Source organism: Lepisma saccharinum, chromosome 20 (assembly GCF_977018435.1).
Source record: "Lepisma saccharinum chromosome 20, izLepSacc3.1, whole genome shotgun sequence".
Classification (NCBI taxonomy): domain Eukaryota; kingdom Metazoa; phylum Arthropoda; class Insecta; order Zygentoma; family Lepismatidae; genus Lepisma; species Lepisma saccharinum.
Genome location: NC_139248.1, coordinates 45,684,309 through 45,701,700, shown reverse-complemented (window position 1 = coordinate 45,701,700; position 17,392 = coordinate 45,684,309). Strand labels below are relative to the sequence as shown.

At 38.6% G+C, this 17,392-nt stretch overlaps 1 protein-coding gene across 1 annotated transcript; it reads right to left on the bottom strand.

Annotated features, from left to right (window-relative positions):
* Positions 1-10,535: 10,535 nt before the first annotated feature.
* On the bottom strand, positions 10,536-15,764 carry LOC146003455 (uncharacterized). Its single transcript, XM_083141741.1, has 2 exons — positions 15,429-15,764; positions 10,536-11,522 (listed from the first exon to the last, which is right to left on the bottom strand). The coding sequence occupies exons 1-2, from the start codon at positions 15,762-15,764 to the stop codon at positions 10,536-10,538; spliced, it is 1,323 nt and encodes a 440-aa protein (XP_082997867.1).
* Positions 15,765-17,392: the final 1,628 nt, after the last annotated feature.

The window sequence follows — 17,392 nt, the reverse complement described above, 5'->3', positions numbered from 1 at the left end:
ACGACGCCAGAGCTACAGGGTTCGAATACCGGCCTGGAAGTTCTTGGTAAATGTCCCTTCATCAATGTCATATCACTCGTAGTGATTAGCCAAGTGGCAGAAAAGCGACGTTAAATAACAATTTAATCAATCGATTAATGAAATAATTAAACTATATGCTTACTTTTTTCATTTTTATATTTTAAGATGCGTGATTACTTTCTTTGTAGCCTTCAAAACCAGTACTTCTTTCACAGAAATGAATAATTTTAAAAGGGAAAGCTGTCAGAAATAAATTATATATAAATATACGTACACATAAATTAGTTAATTTAAGTTGTTTTTCCCCCGCTTTAGATTAATAATGATCATAAAGATAAAAGATGTATGAATAAAATATATAAACAAAAAAAGCAATGATTCCAACTTATAGAACCTTGCGCATCGCAGGGAATTTAAAGCTGGGAAAGGGAATTTTTCAGCATCCATAGGGAATTTAATTCTGAGTCAAGAAGTAAGGAACCACAATAGAAGATTGGCACAGGGAATTGAATGCGTGTTGTAGGTGGCTTTGTGCTGTTGTTCCTATTAGCGATTCGAAAATGTAATATTTGTTTAGCTGTTAGTGGTTTAGTATTCGTGCTAGTGCTGTGTTTACTGAAGTTAAAGGCAATGGATATAATACAATATTTGCGTGTGAAAATATTTGGAACGGGATCTTTTCCGGAGAAATTGGAAATAGTTAATGTAGGTAGGCCAGTAACATCTCTTGTACACAGGTCTTGAACTTAAACTTCCATGTATAGAAACAAAAATCGGGAATGCACGAGTAACTGGACACTGGGGTAACTTGAATTTTAGACTTCAATTAATATTGAGGGTTTTTATTTCACTACCGCATTCCTTTCATATCCTTTGTTACAGGTTTTTTCTTATATATTTATTATATTTTCTTGTTTTATTATTTGAAATTCTAAACGTAGATTAACTGCAAGTGCAATCAAAACAATTATTCGACAGTGGTCGCAACAATAAGGTAACATTTTTATCACATATATTCATAAATCCTGTATGGATATTGAGGTAAATTTTCAGGGAGACTTCAGGAGTGGGTGGATGAATCAAGTGTCGGAGATTACCCACTAGTTAAAACCAGGATACGCCACTGATGTCTTTGTAGTGCAGATGAAGAAAAGTGTGAAAACAAAGACTTACAGGACAGAGACTCAGATCAGAGTAACGAGGAAATTGAATAAAGTGACTGTATTGATGACATGATATTTCCCAAATGGTTACAACCACTCTCAATCTTGATAACACGTGAGCTGCTTACATTTCAAAAGACAATGCGGAATTCACAGGCGATGTTATTACTCCTTTACTGTAATATTTATAATAATAGTATAATGATAATGATAATAATAATAGTTAATATTTTTCACTTGTTATTCATTAACAGAATATGCATCTGGAAAAATCTGATAAACGAACTCTAAATCAGGTTATGGACAGTATTTCATGTGCAGATTCTCCAAGGCGGTCATCTTGGATTTTGGAAGTCATGTATGGTATCTTACACATTATCCAGCAAACACCTGTGGTAATACATGATTGCATGCCTCCAAATGAAAGCATCCTCCATACACATGTCTTCCCTTCGTGTAAAAACCCAACAAACTTACAAATAGTCAAAATTACTGCTAAAGGAGTTAAGGAGATGTGGTCATTTTGGTTTGTTAATGTCTGCAGAGGCAGCCATCTTGGATGTATGATGTCACACAGACAACACGCCACAATAGTAGACATCAACAAAATATCACAGGCGCCTTGAAATGCATAGAATCCTTGCAGAAAAGGGTACAATATAGTTTCACTGGATATATCTCCATAACAGTGTGATATGTGAAAAAACTGTAAGAATAAATGTTTCTCTTTCAATTCTGAACAAAACATGTATCTATACAATTTTTTCCAAAACCACTATTAAAGGAGTTATGATGGATTTTATTATTGCATAAAGCGGTAGCCATCTTGGATTTATGACGTCACACAAGCCTTCTTGCACAGTTGCGGGTAAAATACCTGGCAGTACATGATTGTGTACCACACTAGCAACGTATTACCGGTAGTCATATATTCCCTTCATTCAAAAACCCACGGGAAAGCAAATGTCGCTGTACTTATTAATCTTCTTAAAGAGAATAATATCGTTTAATGGCACCGATAAGATTCCTCTAAATTTCTAGGTAAAAGTATTACGGGCATGGACGTACGTCCCCAGCATGAAAATGAAAGTCAACCTAAAACTTAAAAGTATATATTTAACCCACAATTTCATTTCAGTCACAGTAGTTTACATGAATTATTATAATGTGGGTGCCAAGAACGTCACAACTTCAAACTCAACGGATGTTTTTTGAGGACAACATTATTAGAGGGGTAACATGCCTCGTTTACCCCGTGGAAAAAAACTTGTTTGCCCCTCCAAGGCAAGAATCTGGAAACGTTCGTGATTAGCGGAGCATTTGACCCCCTTGCCCCCAGTGCGCATGCCTATGAATGTCACAGATTTGACATAACTTTTATAAAGGTGCTGGCAAGAACTAGTTGCATTTGATTAGGGTTTCGAGGGTCATCATGACAGTGTCTAAATTGAATAAGTACATTAAAAATGGTAATTAACTTAAGTGTACGATGAAATGCTTATGTGGCATTCAACTTGGGTTTCTGATGATACATATTTACATTGACCAAAGATAATATACATTATTAAAACACTGTAATTACACAAAAAACTGACGATACTATTATCCCTAACAAACCATAGCAGTTTATTGGTATACCGTTGGGAGTGATTTTGGTCGTCGAATGCTGAATTTTCTACAGGTCGCGAAAGAGACCAAACAACACATCATCTCTCGTGATCGATTACAGAAATCACTGTGGTATTTCAAATTTGTAATAAACATTATTTTTCTTAATTTATCATGAAATATAACTGCTAATATCATTATCAGTAAAAGGTGCGTAATAACTTGAATTACCAAAATTAACAATAATAAATATTTAATAATTGGGTGGGGGTAACAACTCTCCTTCTTCACTTGAGACCAAGGTGCACACCCATAGACAGTGAGCACACACACACACACATGATCCGAACCACTGTGCCATGTGCCTCCACCGGGTATCGAACCTGGGATCCCTTGATTACAAGGCGATATATATATATATACATGTGTGTGTGTGATGGCGATTGCTCTTGTGTATGAATTATTTGCCCCTTCCTTGAGAAAAATTCCTGTGGACGAACATTCCACTGCCTAACTTTGACAAATTTAGGGAAGTGGTCGTTCGAACATTCTTCTACTCAATTTGTTTTGTGCCCCTGCTACCGCCTATTTCTCTGGCCTATTCTCTTTCTTTTAACTATAATAACGGAACTTCATGGAGTAGTCACACAAACTACATTTTTTACATTTCCATAGGATCATGCTATACAAAAATACAAACGGATATGATTTTTTTTTATATTTCAAGCGCTACATGTATTTGTATATTTTGTACAGTGTCTCTCAAAAGTTTTAGGACAACGACATTTTAAACTAGGCAACCCAATTTACACAAGGCGTTGGTGGGTTGCGTGTAGAGCTAGGCTCAATTTCAGGGTTGCCACATTCACAATAGATATTTATAAAATACGCGAAAGAAATAAAAACAAGTATTATTGTATAAAAGTATTAAAAATATCACTATTATATCGCATGTGACAAAAATCCTTCTCAAAGAAAAAAAATAGGTTTTCTAGTATTTCATCGCTGATGAGTCTACAGAAAGGAAAAGAGGTGAGAAAAAACGAGAGGTGACAAAGGACAGGAGAAAGAGAAAGCGAAAGGAGAAGACGAAAAGTAGAGGAGAGAAGAAAGAGAGGATAGACGAGGGGAGGAGATGTAGTGAGGAGAATGGAAAAAGATTCTAGGAGAGATGAGCAAAGAAGAAAAAAGAGAAGAAAAACGAGATGAGAGAAGAGGAGACGAGAAGAGGGGGGTGGAGAGTAGAGTAAAGGAGAGAAAAAGAGAAGAAAGAAAAGAGGAGGAGAAAAGTGCAGTCGAGTCGGAAATCTAAGACAGGAGAGGAGATACGAGGAGTGGAGATGAGTGGGATGGAGATAAGATGCGAGTAAAGTAGGGAAGGCTATATGAGATAAAAGCAGAGCGGAAGGAGGGGAGAGAAGAAGGAGAAGGAGAAGAGAAGAACAGAAGGGACTGAAGAGAAGAGGTAGTTGCAGAAAATATCGTCTCAGCGTCAAAAATTGATGCATTGGTCAAATTGTCGACATGAAACATTCAATAACATTTTGAACTGTATTGGAGAATGTATTAGATCGGTGCGAAATGCCTTTTGGCTTAGTTCAGAGCAAGATAAAATCTTCTATGTAAGATCTTTGATTTTACCTGCGATTATACCACTAAAAGCATGAATGTAATTTTAATATTTATAATAATTATCCAATTTTTGTCCAAATCTCGGTTCGCTGAAATTGAGATTTTGTAATTTAATATTTCCCCTCCCCCATCGTTAATTCCAAACTGAATTATTCCGTTTCACACGGCGTGGACAATGAACACAATGGGATAGGTCTAAAACTTACGAAAATTTTCTGCCACCGGAAGGGTTTGAACCTACGACCATCAGATTGACAGTCTTTTTTTTTTTATATAAGTTTTATTTCACTATTCTGTTTACATCTATGGATTTTTTTCCTACATGTATACATACAATTACATTACATCCAGATATTTACCAAAATATTGTGACAAGCGGACATTTTGTTTATTTGATTGTTTCCATCTAGATCTTTTAAGATACATTGTATATAGGGTGATATTTGGTTCAAACTTTTTGCTATATATATAATATACTGTATGTGCTATTAGCCACACAATGGCATTTTGTTTCTTCACAGGGAAATATTTGAAGTCTGGTAATATACAAATTTTTGCTTGAAAGCATTGTGGCGATATACGACATATTTTGGCAAGGCACATAAGGAGAAAGGCCCAAATTTCTGAAATTCCTTTACATGTAGTGAGGCGATGTTCATTTGTATCCACCTCTCCGCATTGTCTACACTCATTTGTTGGTAGTCTTTTTATTTCATTTAGTCGAACATTTGTTGGAACTAGATCATGCACCAGGGTATACCACAAACTTCGTATGTCCGTGTCAAGGAAAGGCTTGTAGAGATTTTGCCATACATTTGACCAAATAACATTAGGAAATATTTTCTCTATTCGACTCTGCTGCAAAATAAGTTGTCGTTGAAAATGTTCATACAAATATTTTGACAGAGTATTTTCCTTCAAGTCCATGGGAAACTCCACATAACTCCATTCTTGTACAAAATTTCGTACATACATAGGGCTCTTTGTTAGTCGAGACAAGTTGGGTGGATTTTGCGGTGGAAACGTATCGGTAAATATACGCAACCACATTGATGTAATCGACCGTTCAATTAAGTACAATTTATAATTTCTAGCTAAAAATAGAGACTTACATTTATTTTCAATATTCCATAATTCTAGACCACCTGTCATTTGTGTTTGGCACATGATCGGGAACGGTACCCGAAAAAAATGTCCGTACCACATGAACCATCCCACAGCAGACTTTATTTGTCGGAGATATTGCTGTGTGATTGGCAACACTTGAGCGACATAATTTAATTTACTAAAAATAAAAGTGTGTAGGAACCAAACACTCTGAATTAAATTGAGTTGTCTTCCTCTCATTTGATAACACTGTAACCTGATTTCGCTTACAATTTTCGTCCAGTTTAGATCCAGCATTCTGGATTCATTAGTATGAAAAGTAATGCCCAATATTTTGAGTTCGTTTACATATTTTATCCCTATGTCCGGATTGTCTTGCTTCCAGTTGCCAACAGGTAAAGCCTTTGATTTTGTCATGTTAACTTCCGCTCCACTGGCAGAACAATACAAACACATTGCATTCAGTATATTTTGGAGCTGGGTCGTTGTTGTTACACAAGCTGATAAATCGTCTGCGAATGTAAACACTTGCGTTTCAAGGAAAGCACTCGCTGCGGGTGGGGCTCGGCACTGAATATATCGAAGTAGCGGGTCCAAGGTCAAAGCGAAGAGAAGCATACTCAAGGGGCACCCCTGGCGAATGGATCTCGTCACGTGTATTGCAGGAGTCACGAATCCATTGATAAGAAGACGGGAGGTTGCCTTTCTATAGAAACTTTGCAAAACAGATATAAAGGCTTCACTGAAGCGATAGGCTCGAAGTACTTCAAACAAATATTGGTGAATTACAAGATCAAAAGCTTTTGTGAAATCAAAGGATAGTATACAAGCTGCGGTTTGTTGCATTTCATAATAATACATTATATCACGTATACCCGCCACCGTAGAAAATATATTTTGAGTTTTACTGACACATGTTTGCCGTGAACTGAGTAAGGAAGATAATATAGGTTTCAGTCTATTAGCCAAAACTTTGGCCATAATCTTATAATCACAGTTTAACAAAGTAATGGGCCTAAAGTCAGTCACTGCACTCGGACGCGTTTTTTTGGCAATCAGTACAATTATACCTTCATTTTGAAGCACGCATTCGTTTCGAAATGCATCTTGTATTATCTTGACCAATTCATGTTTCATAACATCAAAAAAACGTATATAAAATTGGTAGCCTATACCATCGTTGCCAGGAGTGCGCTTAACGTTACAAGTACGCAGTGCTTCATACACCTCATCGACAGTGACGTCATTGTCTAACAAAGTTCTGTCTTCGTCCGTCAAAAAATTGTTTACCGATGTGAGCAATTGTTGTACAGCCAATTGATCTACTTCTTTACCAGTATACAAATTATTATAATACGTGTAAAACGCCTGTGATATACCTTATTGAGTTCTATGTGCATCTCCGCCGGAATCGACAATATTGTTTATCAAAAGAGCTCGCTTTTGTTTTTGTGTGTGAACATAGTGAAATAAAGAGGTTCGTTCATCTTGCAAGGATGACGCATGAGTAGTTCTTATCTTTATACCCTCCAAGTGATGCCTTTGCAACGTAAGGATTTGTGCTTTATATTTTTGTATCTGTGGATAATGTTCGGTGACATCAGGTCGCATACATAACTCATGTAAACATTTGTAATAGAAGTTCAACATTAAGTTCCGGTCACGTGCACTCTCTTTCCCTAGCCATTGAAAATAGGATTTAATTCGAGGTTTTACGTATTTTACCCACCACGTATTGTAATCAGTATAGTGTTTTTGTTGCCGGCACCAATACTTCCATTTTTCTTCAAACATATCATTAACATTAGGCTGTTGAAGTAGGGCAGAGTTCATTTTCCAATAGGACGGACCCCAAACTAATTTAGATTCTTGTAGATTAATACTCATTCTGATTGCTATATGATCTGAAAAAGGTACCGGCAAAGCATCTATTGTCGTCACATATTTTATAGTATGACCAAGTGTATAGAATCTGTCCAGTCTAGAACCTGCTTTGTTATTGAAATAGGTAAACACTATATCCTTTCGTTTTTCGGTCCAGATGTCCTTCAGCTGTAAATCGCTGATTAAGGTCGTTAAAGCTAAACTATTTTGAAACTTTCCTATACAATCACATGATCGCAGCACTTGATTAAAATCCCCACCTAGGATGATACACGAATCATTATTTGGAAGTAAGTATACGATCTCAGCCTGATAAAATTGTTCTCTCTTCCATCTGTTTTGCTGTCCGGAGGGGGCGTAGATATTAACAAAAGTATAACGTTGACTTTGAAAACTAATTCCCCTCCCATCGACTAATTTCTTTACATTTTTTATTTCTATACCACTTTTGATTATAATTGCCGTCCCTCTCCCGCTTGTCCCCAAGTTTACAATAGCCTCGTACCCATACAGGAAGTTAAAATCTACAATACAAACTTCCTGCAAGTATAAAATGTCAATCGAGTGGATTCGGACAAAGTCCGCAAGCAATTTGCATTTCACTGGCGTCAGGATCCCATTGATGTTAAGGGTACAAAGACGAGTGCTGTAATTCATGCACAATAAGATATTATAAAAAACTATATATAAGAATACCACGTAAATGTGCATTTTTGGTGCTCAATTACACTAAAGTAAATATTAGTCCGAAGTGTTTTCAGAATGATGATAATCGTTCATGTGCATGACACAATTTACACTATTTTTTCTACCTGTTATTATATCGATATTCATCTTGTAACTCTCTAACATGTAATATATAACATTACACTGTATACACTAGGAAAGTACACAAATTTATGTCGCGCACTACACTCGTAAATCACTCTCATCTCAAAACATAAACAAACATTTCTCCTTACACTAACTACCTAATGGAGGGGGGGAAGGCGATCTGAACCCACATCTACTTAACATTTCACTTTTGTTGGGTCTTTCTGCTGTGTGTGACGGACTGCTGGCTTAGAAACATCCTGGTACATTTCTTTTTCTTACCTTCTGTTACCGCTTTCAGTCGTGAACTTGTGCGTTTTTTTCTATTTCGTTGACCTTTGTCCATAACTTGCTTATCATCTGTGGATTCCTCTTCAGTTTGTGAGTCATCTCCTGATACCATTTCTTGCGATTTTGACGAGGGAAGGGGGGGGCAATTTTAGGTTGGTCATGTTGTCCACTCACGTTTCCTTCTGCTAGTTTCAAGGTCGCGCCTGGCAGGGAAAGCTCATGACCTGCCTGGCTCATTTCACCTTCCGATACACAGCTGTTCGCGGGGAGGGGAGGGGCCATCTTATCACTAATCGAGGCTTCAGGCGAGACCTGGTAGTTACTCGAAAGTTCCTCGCGTTCAACTTCTGCTACCCATGACGACGTTTGACCTTCTGTAGTTAACAAATGGGAAGTTTCCTTTGCTGCTCTCTCTGATGAAACTTTGTTCGTCGGAGGATCCAGTGGCGTCTGTGCGGCACCTTCGGGTTCTTTTACATCTGGGTTCTTTGGGGATTCTTTCATTTCTATGTCCAGGGTTGTCTTGGGTAACTGAAAACTTGTAGGCTGGTATGGCAGTGGTTGTTCTGCTGCATCAATATTGATTGGTGATCGGTGGGTGGCTTCCGCATATGTGGAGGCTGTCCTTCTTCCTGGTTTTCTACGCTTATCGCAACAATTTGAGAGATGTTCTGTAGATTCACATATCCTGCACGTAATCTTTTGACCATAGTACGTTACCCAATATCGATCACCTTTGATAGTGATGTACGATGGAATTGGTTTTTTAAGCGTCATGCGAATTCGCTTTGTACCGGTACGCGTTGGGTATATATGTTCATCCGTGTACTTTTCATCATCAACATATTTCACATCACCATATGTTGTCAGTGTCTGTTGGAGAACGTCCATTGGAAGTTCCATAGGAACTACATGTACGTTCACAATTACGCTATTTTGATCCGCCCATTCCAGTTTTACCTCATGCTCCCCATTGTCATCAGTGTATACTAATGTGCCTCCCGATCGTAATATTATCTGCTCGCCTAACACTCGCGATATTAACTTTATAAACACATACTTACGATATTGATCGATTTCAATACTAAGCACTTGATCTTCTGTTAATGACAAATTCTGCTGTATCCACCGATGCAGTTGTATCGATGTCGGTTTTTGTCGCACATTCGTGAAGACCAATTTCACAGTATTCACTCGCCGTACAGACATGGTTCAGAACACAGAAGGTAGACTTAACCGGATTTTCACTCGCTTGCACGTAATGCTCAACACGGACCGCACGTAGAGACGATGCACCGCGTGCCAGTGCTGGCAGCGAACTGTGTCTTGAACGATAAACACTACCCTACAAGCTTTCGCTCCTGAAAGTAAGTAGAAGAAGCTGACCAATGTGAAATGTAGATGCAACTCTCCTCCTACATGTAATGTGCAAATAATACTTGTTTGTAACAAAGGAAACGAAGGTAGTACGACTCGGCGAAAACATTTAATGGAGAATTGCACATGATGAGAACTTTTCATTCGATATTTGTGGAGGTATCCTTGCATTGAACTCGAGTGGGAAAAGGGGTAAAATTAGTATGTCCTGAATTGAACAAATATTGTTTGAAGATACCTTCCACGTATCAACATGAAAGAAAACTAGCATCTCTGAGTATGACGCCATTTTGTTTATCTTACCATAGGGCTGGATCAACGGATATAGCAACAAATTCGTATATGATATAAGTCCTTTAATTCACTTGGTACTATATAATAATTAAATGCGTTTGCACACTGAAATAATACAAAAAGGCCCACATCCGATAGGCTAGCTGAAATGTTCTCCCGCTGCAGCGAGCCGACATGCACCATGCCGTTGTTCGAATCACACGCTCTCAGCATTCAGCGTTCTTGCCAGAAGCTCCCAGCGGGAGTAAAATAAAAACAAATGAGGAGCGGAAGGCACTACTATTTACAATCTTCAACATTCTCCCCCCGTTGGAATGCACAGCATCCAAACTAAATCATGGAAGTTTAATTTATCTTCCCATCTGGAAGAGGCACAATCTTACTTAGAGCCCTGCGGTACACTCCATCCTTGGTACGAACCACGGCCACACGAACTAAATTGTCTTTCCCTGGAAACACTTCTTCTATAATGCCCATTTTCCAGGATAATGGGGGTAGGTTGTCTTCTTTCAGAAGCACAAGTAGTCCTGGTTGCAGGTTGGGCTGCGTGGTTGTCCACTTCTGACGCTGTTGCATACCATGAAGATAATCTCGGGACCAGTTTCTCCAAATCCTTTGTTGAAACTGTTGAACTCGTTGCCACCTGGAAAGTCTATTTTCCTTGAGATCAGTTAAGTCTGGTTGAGGAAAGGAAGTTAGTGGACCACCAATAAGAAAGTGGCCTGGAGTGAGGTAATTAAATTCTTCATGAGAGTCAGGTAAGGATGTAAGAGGTCGAGAGTTTAAGCAAGCTTCGATTTGGCACAAAAGAGTTGACAGCTCTTCGTATGTCAGTACAGCATTCTTGGCGACTCTGCGAAGATGGTACTTCATAGATTTTATGGCGCTTTCCCAGACACCACCGAATGTTGGGCTACGTGGGGGTGAATTTTTCCACTGAAAGTTTTCTTGTGCTGCATATCTTTGAATGTCTTCACTGAATCCTTGCGATTGAAATAGCAATTGAAGTTTCTGAAGTTCATTCTTCGCTCCTTGAAATGTTGTGGCATTATCGCTGATAATGGTGGAACACTTGCCTCGCCTTGCTGTAAAGCGTCGCAATGCTGCTATGAAAGCTTCAGAAGTAAGGTCTGTTACTAGTTCAAGATGTATTGCTCTCGTGGCTAGGCACGTAAAAAGAGCTATGTAGCATTTCTTTGTGATTTTACTCCTGATTGACCCTACTTTGATGACGTATGGTCCGGCATAGTCTATGCCCACATGATTAAATGCCTTGCTAGGTGTAACTCTGATGGATGGGAGCTGTCCCATTAGCTGTTGTGCTGCAGATGCCTTCAAACGATAACAAGTTAAACACTGATGAATGATTTGCTTAATAACTTGTCGTATTCTAGGTATCCAGTACCTTTCTCGAATGGATGAGATTAACAATTGAGGTGCTGCGTGCATCAATCGTTCATGCTCTGATGCAATTAGTAAACGGGCGAAGTGACTTTTTGGATGCAAAATGATTTGATGCTTGCTGCTGAATTCCAAGTTGCTATTTTCTAGCCTACCTCCGACACGAAGAATTCCCTGATTATCCAGAAAGGGGTGTAAGTCTTTAAGGATACTTTTGTTGGATACTTGCCCTTTGGCAGTGAGATCATTTATCTCTCGATGAAAGAACGAAATTTGTGTCATAACGACGCACGTTTGAGTGGCATCTTCAATGTCAATTGAAGTAAGTGGATCGCATTGTTTGTTACTTGCATTTTTACAATTGCGAATGAATCTTTTACAGAGCGCTACAATCCTTAACAATTTGAAAAATTTAGAAAAATCGTTTATTATTGCCTCTGATTGCAGATGAGACACCAGTGTGGTTACAGGAAGCTTTCGTTGTTCAGGAACATGTTTGTTGTTAAGACTTGTGTCAGATGATGATGATGGCCAGCACGTTTCATCTTCTTGCAACCAAGCTGGACCATGAAACCATAGCGAATGATGATGAATATCTTGAGGTTTAACTCCACGGGAGATTAAATCCGCTGGATTATCCTTGGACGAAACATGTCTCCATTGATAAGTTTGAGTAAATTCTTGAATTTGCGCTACTCTGTTGGATACAAAAGGCTTCCATCTGCTTGCTGGCGATCTGAGCCATGCCAGAACTATTTGTGAATCTGTCCACAAATAAACATTGTCAATATTAAGTCTCAAAATTGGGAGAGTCTTGTTGAGTAATTTGGCCAATAAGACTGAAGCGCACAGTTCCAATCTAGGAAGAGTGGTTTTCTTGATCGGGGCGACCCGTGATTTTGAGCACAGTAAGTGAACTTCGGCGTAACCTTCTTCGTTTGCTGAACGAACATACAAGCAACTGCCATAATTTTTCTCCGATGCATCGGAAAAGCCATGGATTTGTATATTCTTGACACAACCAGGTGTTAGGATGAAACGTGGTATTTGCATTTCACTGATGACTGGTAGCTGAGAATGAAGATGAACCCATTCAACTTGCAGGCTTTCTGGAAGTGGATCATCCCAGTTTATGTTGTGAAGCCACAACTGTTGTAAAAAATACTTATACATTACAGTTACTGGTGAAAGTAGTCCAATTGGATCAAAAATCTGGGCAATAACACTGGATACTTGACGTTTGGTTGATTTGTGTGACATCATGTTGACAGACTTGGCTCCAATGTTAATCATGAAAGTGTCTGCCGAGGGATTCCATGAAATTCCTAGAGTTTTAACACCTTCGGTATGAAAATGAATTAGATTTTGAGTCTCTCTCAGTGATTCTGGAATAGCGTTGAGTACTTCAGTACTGTTGGAGCACCACTTTCGTAAGATGAATCCTCCTCTTTTCAGAAGTTCTGAAAGATCTTGATAAAGTTGTAACGCACCTTGCACGCTACTGCTTCCTCCAACGTAATCATCAACATAGAAATCACGCTGCAACACTTGACATGCGTGTGGGAAGTTAACTGCTTCATCTTCGGCTAACTGCTTCAGACATCTGGTTGCTAAAAAGGCACTTGATGTAAGCCCATACGAGACCGTATTCAATTGAAATGCTGTTATGAGTTCCTGAGGAGAGTTTCTCCACAGAATGCATTGCAGTGGCCTATCATCTGGATGTATGTTTATCATTCTATACATCTTTGTTACATCAGAAACCAATGCCACCTTGTGAGTTCGAAATCTTAGAACAATTGAAAATAAATCCTCCTGTATGGTAGGTCCAGCCATTTGTATGCTATTTATTGATTCACCGCTTGTTGATGGCGAACTCCCATCAAAAACAACACGTATTTTCGTTGTACTGGAATCCTTGAAAACACAATGATGCGGAATGAAAAATTTTGTGCAGTCATTTGTTTGTACATCATTTAAATTCCCTATGGGTTCCATGTGTCCCAACTGGTAATATTCTTGCATAAATTCTGTATAATCAGCCTTTAATTGTGGTTGACGTTGAAGCCTCGTTTCTAATTGGTGAAATCGAGTTAATGCAGAGTGCGAGGAGTCACCTAACACTGAACGATCCTTACATAATGGCAGCCTGACCGTATAACGGCCACTTTCATCTCGTGTCACATTTCGCTGAAAATGTTGCTCGCAAGCAATTTCTTCTGGTGATTGCAGTTTCGTGTGGATCTCCTCTATGATCCAGAACTGTTGGAGCTGCGAGCTGAGAGAATCTTCCTTTCTCGTGAAAAATGACCTAGTAATACTGTTGCTAGAAGATGTTGCTGGAATCTTCCCTGCAATAATCCATCCAAACTCTGTGTCTTGAAGAATGGGGAAATTTCCTGGTTTTGTTCTCTTTTCAGGCTTCATAACGGTAAAGAAAACCTCTGCACCAAGCAGAATCTGTATTTTGCCCGGCGAACAAAAGTTTGGGTCTGCTAAACGAATATCTGTTGGAATGTTCAATTCAGATGCATCAAACTTTTCTGAAGGCATTAGTCCTGTAATGGTTGGCAACACTGAGCACGAAATACTTGTCGTAAAATTGCTATTATTAGATCTCAGACGGATCTCTACTGAATGACTCGATTCAGCTGACGAATTGTTGATTCCCTGAATGGGAACTCGATGCTTTACCTTTCTAAGACGATTACTTTGAACAACGTCTTCAACAATGAAATTATTCTGACTCGCCGCGTCCAAGAGAGCACGACAATTGACCCAATTGCCCGCTATATCTTGTACTTGAACAATTGCCGTAGCAAGTAACACCTGTGAAGTACTTTTCTGCTTAATTGAACAATAAGAAACCTGAGGTGCTTGATCTGAATGCTGTGAAGAATCGCTTGTATTGTTTAACATCGATGTGTTCACGTGACCCCCAGATATTTCTCGTTGCCGGTTTACATTGGATGTACCTTCATCTACATGAAGTAAAGTACTATGCTTCTGTTTACATCGCTTGCACACTCCATATTTACACTGTGCCGAAACGTGATTGTTGCTGCTAAGACAGTTAAAGCATACGCGATTCTCACGTAAAAATTTATACTTTTGTGAAATAGAAGCTTTCTTAAAGGCTTCACACGAAAATAAGCGATGTTTGTTTGCTTTACAAAACATGCACAATGAAGAATCTGTTGTAACATATGACTTCGAAGATTGTTGACATTTAGCACTGTACTGTTTGTGCATATTTGTAGATGATTTTGTTGCTATCTTGTTACCTTCACTCGTAACTGGATTAATCTTTTCAAGAGCCTGGCATCTGTGCTCTAGAAAACTAAAGAGCTGATCTAATGTGCTAAATTCAGTATCATTACTTTCTAGATCAAATGCTCTTCTCGTTGCAGGATCGAGATTTGAAACAAAATGCTGAACTAAAATTATATCAGTTAACGACGTGTCTTCAGCTATCATTTTGAGCGCTGAAATAGAGCTAACTGCAGTGGTTGTAAATGCACGAAGTTCCTGACAATTCTCCTTTACAACTGGATTGATATGTAAAATATCATTTACATGTGACACCGCTATCAACCTTTTATTGTCGTATCGCTCATTGAGTTGCTCCCAAGCAATAGCGTAATTTGCTTCTGTCATTGGCAAATTTTGAATTAGATGTAAGGCCTCGCCTTTCAACGATACGCGCAAATACTGAAACTTCTGAACATTTGAAATATCTACATTGTTGTGTATCAGCGACACGAACGTGTCCTTGAAAGACACCCACTGTGTGTAATTACCGCTAAAATGTGGTAATGCAATTGCCGGAAGTTTCACCTGCGTACTTCCTCGTGATGCAGATTGTTTAGTTTCAGGGGAAACTGACTTTGTGACATGCTTGTCAATCAAAGTTTGCATTCTTGTTTTCAAATCAAAGTACATACGTTCAATTTCTTCTCTTGCCGCGTCATGTTCACCTTCGACTGATTGTAGTTCAATGCTGTCTTGAACTTCCTCTAATTTTAGCCAAAAATCGTTTAAATGCTCCAAGCGAGTCTTGATTGTTAGAATGTTGCTTGATGCTTCATCGTAAGTATCAACATACGAAGCTATACGTTTGAGTTTGCGCTTGCATGCATTTCTCTCTTTGATAAGACGCTGAATGTCGGCCATGGTTGCAAGGTAAGGAAAATACAAGGAAGGAAATGTAAAATGAACCAGACTTACTCACCGATTGGCTTCTTTGATGCTCGCGTAGAAAGTCAATCCCTCCTCCCACGACGGTCGTGAAGAAACAGAGAATGCATCATCCTACGACGAAACAAGAGTTCCTGAAACAGCTGATTCCACCGTACCGTGACGATTAATGCTACTGTAATCGCAACCGAGTTCAAGGTCACTGCAAAATGCGTTTAAACAATGTTCGTTACGAAAGCGCGGAAAACATGTATGCGTGCAAACCAAAAACACTGTTTGTTCTGTAAAACTGTCACAATTAGCACTGTCACAACTGATTATCACTGACCTGCACGAAACAAACTGTCACTATATCCGGAATGCGGAGGACCAAAAATGTTTGAAGATACCTTCCACGTATCAACATGAAAGAAAACTAGCATCTCTGAGTATGACGCCATTTTGTTTATCTTACCATAGGGCTGGATCAACGGATATAGCAACAAATTCGTATATGATATAAGTCCTTTAATTCACTTGGTACTATATAATAATTAAATGCGTTTGCACACTGAAATAATACAAAAAGGCCCACATCCGATAGGCTAGCTGAAATGTTCTCCCGCTGCAGCGAGCCGACATGCACCATGCCGTTGTTCGAATCACACGCTCTCAGCATTCAGCGTTCTTGCCAGAAGCTCCCAGCGGGAGTAAAATAAAAACAAATGAGGAGCGGAAGGCACTACTATTTACAATCTTCAACAAATATAAATAGTTATTTCATTAATATTTTTCAATGTCTTTGAAGCAGTACACAGTTATCGTTAGAGTAACATAATTCACGATCTTATACATAAAAATGTCCCATTGAACATGTGTCAAATCATTTATTTGTTTATTTTTTTATAAATTCCATATGCAGAACAATGTAGCCACTATACACTGCTATTACAAATAATGTTACCATGCTCTTGTTTATAATAAAAAGAGAATAAAAAAAAAATACCTCCTAAGGAGGATCGAACCTGAGACCGCTAGCAACCCAATCGAGAACTCTAACCACTACACCACGCCCTTACCTTTGACTGAAACAACAATTTTTAAGTATTCTGTGCCTCCAATATTGTAAATGTCGTTGGGTATACATGTAGTTGAACTTTTACTTTAATTTTGAATTACTTTCTTGTAGTATTGCACATATCTTCGAGAAATAATTTTCTAAGTGATGAAGAAAAACGAGAATATTGGTAGTTGTAAAATGCGAGTTATTTCTTCTAACTTATTATTGTGTTTATACATTATTAATAGAAAATATCTAGAGGCTTGAACATTGCAGGACGGTATTCTTTTCCTTTGATACTGCAACGGACGAAATGCTTGTTTAGTGGCGCAAGTCTCGTGTTCAGAACAGTCTTATGAAATGTATTTGCTGTTCCGTAAGGTAACACGAAATAATTACACCGTTTGCGAACTACCAAATCTGCACAACGTTAGACAGAAACAGGCGGAAAATTTTATTCATTAAATCACTTCACATTTGACAGTATTAGTCAAGAGAGTCTCGTGGGACACTGTGTTAAGGTGCTGGAGTAAATTCTTCTTATTTTTCTTCCTCGAAGAACAAC

Coding starts and splice junctions, on each gene's coding strand:
- LOC146003455 (XM_083141741.1), bottom strand. CDS start 15,764: ATGGCCGACATTCAGCGTCTTATCAAAGAGAGAAATGCATGCAAGCGC. Junction 11,523..15,428: donor CATCACGAGGAAGTACGCAG/GTGAAACTTCCG, acceptor TATCGTTTGAAG/GCATCTGCAGCACAACAGCT.